Source organism: Lipotes vexillifer, unplaced genomic scaffold, assembly GCF_000442215.2.
Source record: "Lipotes vexillifer unplaced genomic scaffold, Lipotes_vexillifer_v1.1 scaffold422, whole genome shotgun sequence".
NCBI lineage: Eukaryota > Metazoa > Chordata > Mammalia > Artiodactyla > Lipotidae > Lipotes > Lipotes vexillifer.
Window position 1 is genome coordinate 1,664,996 of NW_006779087.1, and position 7,418 is coordinate 1,672,413.

General features: G+C 37.7%; 1 protein-coding gene across 6 annotated transcripts in view; it reads left to right on the forward strand.

The window, feature by feature from the left end:
* Positions 1–7,418, forward strand: part of LARP4 (La ribonucleoprotein 4) — a 62,532-nt gene that overhangs the window by 14,908 nt on the left and 40,206 nt on the right. For 3 of the 6 annotated variants that reach the window (XM_007452297.1, XM_007452298.1, XM_007452299.1), the window contains exons 1-3: positions 2,541–2,682; positions 3,308–3,460; positions 6,111–6,186. In XM_007452297.1, the coding sequence (XP_007452359.1) occupies positions 3,331–3,460; positions 6,111–6,186 (206 nt within the window). In that variant the 5' untranslated portion in view covers positions 2,541–2,682; positions 3,308–3,330. Of the gene's footprint in view, positions 1–2,534; positions 2,683–3,307; positions 3,461–6,110; positions 6,187–7,418 lie in introns of those variants that run through there. The other 3 variants (XM_007452294.1, XM_007452296.1, XM_007452295.1) reach the window with 2 other exon arrangements.

A 7,418-nucleotide genomic window follows, 5' to 3' on the forward strand; every position in this document is an offset into this window, starting at 1 on the left:
GGAAAGAGGAAGTAGTGACCAACACACATGAAGTTAGGTGTCCAAGGTGTGTAGAAACTATAAGGAGTTTTGGTAGAATAGGCATTATACACACACACACACACACACACACACACACATATTTTTAAAAGTTGCTTGTTTACTTATTTTACCCAATGAAGGTTTTATTTATTTATTTATTTATTATTTTGTTTGGCTGTGTTGGGTCTTCGTTGCTGCACGTGGGCTTTCTCTAGTTGTGGTGAACAGGGGCTACTCTTCACTGTGGTGCGCGGGCTTCTCATTGCTGGGGCTTCTCTTGTTGCGGAGCACGTGGGCTCTAGGCGCGCCAGTTTCAGTAGTTGTGGCTTGAGAGCTCTAGAGCTCAGGCTCAGTAGTTGTGGCTCACAGGCTTAGTTACTCCGCAGCATGTGGGATCTTCCCAGACCAGAGCTTGAACCCATGTCCTCTGCATTGGCAGGTGGATTCTTAACCACTGCACCACCAGGGAAGTCCTATTATATTTTTTAAAATAAGGAAACTGGGTTCAGTGATTGCACAGTTACTGGGTGAAAGAGTAAACTTGATCTTTGTCTGTTATACCATAGTTGCCTCTCAATTGTTGGAATTTCTCTTCAATTTTGCTTTTTTTAAAAAAAATACTTATTTATTTATTTATTTTGGGCTGCATTGGGCCTTCGTTGCTGCACGCGGGCTTTCTCTAGTTGCAGTGAGCAGGAGGCACTCTTCGTTGCGGTGCGCGGCCCTCTCACTGCGGTGGCCTCTCCCGCTGCGGAGCATGGCCCCTAGGCGCCCGTGCGTCAGCAGTTGTGGCTCGCAGGCTCTAGAGCACAGGCTTAGCAGCTGTGGTGCACAGGCTTATTAGTTGCTCCGTGGCACGTGGGATCCTCCTGGAGCAGGGCTCGAACCTGTGTCCCCTGCATTGGCAGGCGGATTCCCAACCACTGCACCACCAGGGAATTCCCCAATTTAGCTTTCTTAAGACAGTATTGGTACTTTTAAAGAAATATGAATTTGAGATTTTGAAAAACAACTGGGAAGTTGGTTAATTTTTATAAATTATGTTTTAAGCAGAGCTTTAAGCTGGTAAGAAAGCAAATGAAATCTTCAGACCAAAAAAATCAGGAAGTACTAATCCAGAGAGAGAAGCAGGTGTTAAACCTAGGTCCTGCCCCTAAAGCATCTGTTGATCCTTAGTGGCCCAGAGCTTAGATTTTCATCACAGTGCTTAGAGACAGGACAAAAGATAAACTAGGGGAAAAAACAGCTTTCTCAGAGAAAAGGAAAACTTGTCAGCTTTAGCCTTGGCTCTGGGTTGGTGGAAGGAGGGGTCTTATTCTAACCACAAATCCTCTTTGATGTAAAGTAGGGCTAAAATTCCCTACTTCTCCAGAAACCCACGTTGAAAATTTTAAGTGATACCAGATTGGTAGTCTTACTGTGCAGTCATCCAGCAGAAAGAAAACAAATCCTTTGGGCTTCCTTGGTGGCGCAGTGTTTAGGAATCCGCCTGCCAATGCAGGGAACACAGGTTCGAGCCCTGTTGTGGTAAGATCCCACATACCGTGGAGCGACTAAGCCTGTGCGCCACAACTACTGAGCCTGCGCTCTAGAGCCCGCGTGCCACAACTACTGAGCCCGCATGCCTAGAGCCTGTGCTCCACAACAAGAGAAGACACCTCAACGAGAAACCACCTCAGTGAGAAGCCCGCGTGCTGCAACTAGAGAAAGTCTGAAGGCAACAACAAAGACCCAATGCAGCCAAAAAATAATCAATTAATTAATTTTTAAAAAGAAAATACACTTTCAGGACAAATGAAATAATGCATTGTAACATAAGGCAGAATGCGGTTTTTGATTTGGGGAAAAATTTCCACTTATAGAATCATTCAGACTATCACAGCTTAGATGGCAATAAAAATTATGTACTGTGGAAAATTGCTGTAGGTAACTCAAAAATTTGTTCTAGGTACTCAGACACACACTAACATCAAAGATATGTGAATAGTTTTAATAAATTTAACAATACTTGCAAGTAGGTGGGGGTAAAGCAGTATTTCTATATTAATAGTATTTTATAAAAATATGTTTTTATTGTATAGGTAGCTAAATTTTACATATAAACATTTCAAGTTCATCTGCTTAAAAAGGTTTATATTTTCAAATTGAGCCAAAAACTTTAAAATATTGTTTATTTAATATTTATTATTAGATTACATAATATTGGGGATTTTCTTCACATTTAAGTAATGGAAAAGTTTTGTCTAAATTTATAATTTTAATGCACTGACTCTTTTTTTTTTTTTTTTTTTGCGGTCCGCCGGCCTCTCACTGTTGTGGCATCTCCCGTTGCGGAGCACAGGCTCAGCGGCCACGGCTCACGGGCCTAGTCACTCCGCGGCATATGAGATCTTCCCAGACCGGGGCACGAACCCGTGTCCCCTGCATTGGCAGGCGGACTCTCAACCACTGCGCCACCAGGGAAGCCCTGCTCTGACTTTTAAAATTAACAAATGGATTCTTTTAATATTTAGCAGGTAACATCTAAAGGAACTGGCTTAAATCCTAATGCCAAAGTATGGCAAGAAATACCTCCAGGAAATACTGATGCCACTCCAGTAACTCATGGAACTGAAAGCTCTTGGCATGAAACAGCAGCCACATCAGGGTCTCATCCTGAGGGTAAGTCATAAATATTTCATCAGATTGAATCACATTTTGGTTAAACATACAGCCAAATCAGTTTATAGAACTTTTAATACATTCTTTGATTATTTGATAAAATACATTTATAAATGTTTAACATATAATTTGTATACCATTCTCATTTATTTCCAGTACAAATGGATTGTCACTAATTTCAGACAGTAGCTGTATCTTTGGGTTCAGCATTTAACTCATGTACAATATGGTATTTTAAAATTAGTTTTGATCTACCATCATTGCCAGTGTTACTTATTCACTGTTTGGTCTTAGGCAAATGACTTAACCTCTCCATGCTTTTTGCCTTCATCTGTAAAACATTAACAATAGCAATGAATTTGGGCATTGGTTTTTCTGAGAATTAAGTGAATAAAGTACATGAAGCTGTCTTATACATAGGTAGTACTATGTAAGTTTAAGCTATTGTTAATCATTTTAGTTTATCCATAATGGTCAAACTTACCTCCTTTGGACTCTTACTTAAAATCTTGTGGATATTTTCCCAATTGCTAGAATTCTTTAAAATCTTGTTGTGCCCAGAGTGCCTAAAGATAGGATTTTAAAGAATTAACTATTCACTTCCAGTATGTTTTCTTTAATACAGGTAATAGAGAACTTGCAGATGATATGTGTAAGGAATATGAAGTAATGTATTCATCTTGTGAAACCACAAGAACTACTACAGGCATTGAAGAATCAACTGATGGAATGATTTTGGGACCAGAAGATCTGAGTTACCAAATATATGATGTTTCTGGTAAACTTTATGGTTTTATTGGTAAAATGATAATGCAGTATGCTAGTCTTTTCCCCCCTCCAGTCTCTTTATCATTGTTCTAGTAAACATGGCATTGATTGGTCTATTTTATTATTTGAAAATAAGTTTATGTTAATGAAATATTAGGTGACTTTTATAAATACTGTTTTCAAATGGCCAAACCTGAACATTGTAACTTAAAAAGAATGTTTATTTTAAAGATCTTATTAAAGGAAAGTGTGAAATTAAAGATGAAAGGAAAAAACAGTCAATATAGTTAAAAAAGAGACCGAAATTACAATCTTTCAGAGTCCAAGTTTCTTGATCTATTAGTTGGGATCAACGCAAGTTCTGTCAGTTTTCTCATCACTTTTGTCATGTGAAATGCATTTATAAATGTGAGATTGCAGGGGTTAATTTTGAGAAAAAGGTTGTGTTATATCATAGTTTTACCACAGTTCAACTTGTAAGATATGTTGTTTTTCACGTCCATTTAATTAGCATGGATTATTAATTGCTTGGACTTAAAATGAACGAAATTTAAAAGAAACTAAAGATAGACTGTAGAACCTGATTACCTAACTTTATTTTTCTAAGTTCTAAAGGGTTTCTTTGGAAAATAAGTGTAATAGGGAGTAGGCATCTCTGTCACTGCTTAGTTCCCTGGCATTAGTCAAGGTATATAAACGTTTGTTCTCAGTTTATTTATTTATTATATATATCTGGATTAGATTTCTAAGGTCGGTCAGCTTCTAAGTTGATTGCTGAAGTAGAATGGGGTGGTATTTCCATATAATAATTTAAGGTGGTTAGGTTTTGCTCCCTCCTTGTTATAATATACCTATCCACTGGCTACTTTGAACTTAGAGTTGGTTTAAGTGAATTGGCAACCAATTGGTATTTTTTAAAGTTTGCTGTAATAACACTGAAAGCTTAAATGAAGTTATTATTCATTTAGCCAGCATTTGGGTGGATGAATTTTGTATTAGAAGGGTTGCATATACTACATAGAAATAGAATGCTTCTTATTTCATTTTTAATGAAATTAATCTAATATCTAATATTTTGAATCTTGAGTAGTAAGACAAAGTAGTGGTAAAATCATGCACAAAATTTATCTTTACAGGAAAATATAGTGCTCTAAAATTAAGCGATGAAAAGAGTATTAAGAGATAGTGGGGTTTTTTTTTAATTGAAGTATAGTTGATTTACAATGTGTTAATTTCTACTGTACAGCAAAGGGATTCAGTAATACACACACACAAGTTCTTTTTTATATTCTTTTCCATTATGTTTTATCACAGAATATTGAGTATAGTTCCCTGTGCTATACAGTAGGACCTTGTTTATCCATTCTTTATATAATAGTTTGCATCTACTAACCCCAGACTCCCAATCCATCCCTCCCCTACCCCACCTCCCCCTTGGCAACAACAAGTCTGTTAAGAGATAGAAGTTTAAGGAGTGTGACTAACATCAGATTTACTACTGATAGTACAGATGTGGAGCCAAATACATATCCCACTTTGTGTAGTTCCTGTCTTCAAATTTAGATTACTGTTACTTTTGTTTATGTATATAAATTTATTTATTTTTATTTGTTTTTTTTGGCTGCGTTGGGTCTTCGTTGCTGTGTGTGGGCTTTCTCTAGTTGCGGCATGTGGGCTTCTCACTGTGGTGGCTTCTCTTGTTGCAGAGCACAGGTTCTAGGCGCGCAGGCTTCAGTAGTTGTGTCTCACGGGCTCAGTAGTTGTGGCTTGAGGGCTCAGTAGTTGTGGCTTGTGGGCTCAGTAGTTGTGGCTCACGGGCTCTAAAGCGCAGGCTCAGTAGTTGTGGTGCACAGGCTTAGTTGCTCCACGGCATGTGGGATCTTCCCGGACCAGGGCTCAAACCCACGTTCCCTGCATTGGCAGGTGGATTCTTAACCACTGCGCCACCAGGGAAGCCCCTAGATTACTATTACTTTTTTTTTCTTTTTTTTCTTTTTGCGGTACACAGGCCTCTCACTGTTGTGGCCTCTCCCATTGCGGAGCACAGGCTCCGGACGCGCAGGCTCAGCAGCCATGGCTCACGGGCCCAGCTGCTCCGCAGACCGGGGCACGAACCCGCGTCCCCTGCATCGGTAGGTGGACTTCCAACCACTGCCCCACCAGGGAAGCCCCACTATTACTTTTGTTCTTTGAGTTTTCATTAAAGGAATAAGTAGTTATCACATTTTTTAAAGTATTTAGGGTAATGTTTTACAATATGGTATCTAGGTGCTTTTAGTATTACCGATGATTTGTTCATTACTTGATAAAATATGTAATTTAAAAACTGATATGAGGTCTTCCCTGGCGGCATAGTGGTTGAGAGTCTGCCTGCGGTTGGGAGCCTGTGCTCTGCAATGGGAGAGGCCACAACAGTGAGAGGCCCACGTACCGCAAAAAAAAAAAAAAAAAAAAACTGATATGAAATCTGTCTAAAGAAAGAAGAATAGATAGGTTAAAAGGTAGACCTTGTGTATCTGAATTCTAAAAAGAATAAAAATACAGTTTTCTGGTGATTTTAATTTGTGCATACTTTGTGGCTTACTCTGAAAACAATATGTAAAGTTTACTACCTATGGTAATTAGGTATTAACTTTTCCCCTCTTGTTTTCTACCATCAGGAGAAAGCAACTCAGCAATTTCTACAGAAGAACTAAAAGAGTGTTTGAAGAAACAATTAGAATTCTGTTTCTCACGGTACACTATCATTTTTTAATTGATCTCCTTTTTGAATTGTTTGATTAGTAGATGTGAAATACCTATGAAATAGAATGGAAAAATGGTTTTAATTTCCTTTGGTGATGTATTTTGGTATCATTCTTCAGTATATTTCTTAACTAGATTTAAAGATGTGGTCTCCAGTTGATTATGTAAAGGGTCTAGTCCCAGTAGAAAGATAATAAAATTTCTGTTGGATATTTTTCCTATAATCATATTCATTTTTAGGGTTCTCTTTATGTTTTTAGTAGTTTGCTCTTGTAATCTTTGAGCATAGAGTTATTTTTAATAAGATATTTGGATGGGTATAGAATTTATATTACCAGTTTCTTCTATTAAATAAAGAGTTCCTTCAGGCAAACATTTCAAGATATCTTATTTACAGATAAGAATTATGTAGGTATATTTATAGCTTAGATGTATAAACCTTCAGTATGTAGACCTACCCCTTCCAAAATAAACAGAAGTTTGGATATGCGTGCTAATGTAATGCCTTCTGTTTTTCGGAGGAGGACCAGTAAACCAATTTTTTAAGCTAGAAACCTGGATTTTATCATAGACTTCTTTATTTCCTTACATATAATACAGTCTTGACTCAGTTTTAATTGATTCTTCATCCTGAATATCTCCCTTTTCTTCTCCACCTTTTTCTTCTTTGCCTTTATAGTCTAGTACAGGCCCTAGTTTTATGAAAACAAGACCCTTCTAGTCAGTTGTGCCTATGATCCAATTCATTTTGTCTCCCATACTTGTCATAGTTATTTTAAAATCTTTGCCTACTAACTGGATCATTTGTGTGTCTGCTTATATTTCTGAGTTTTTTTTTCTCTTGATTGTCACAATTTCCTGGCTTTTTGCATGTCTTATAAATTTTGATTATAATTTGGACACTACATATGCTGGGCACTACATATAAAAGAAACTAGAAAGCTGCAGTGCCATAATTTTTCTCTCTAGACAAGATTTGAGCTTTCTTCTGGTAAGCAGAAGCAGATTGATTTCTTCAATCCAGTTAAGGATTGAGCTGAGTCAGGGCTGAGCAGCCGCTTTAATTAGACTCAATCGACCTCTGATTTATTTCTGTTCCTTAGGCATGACCTTCTTAGGCTTTTGATTTAGAAGTTGGCAGTTTTCTGTTACCTCAGTCGTGAAACACCAAGGGAAATTTAGTTCTGTTCTTCAGAGGTTTGAGATGAGCTCTTTAGCCTCTT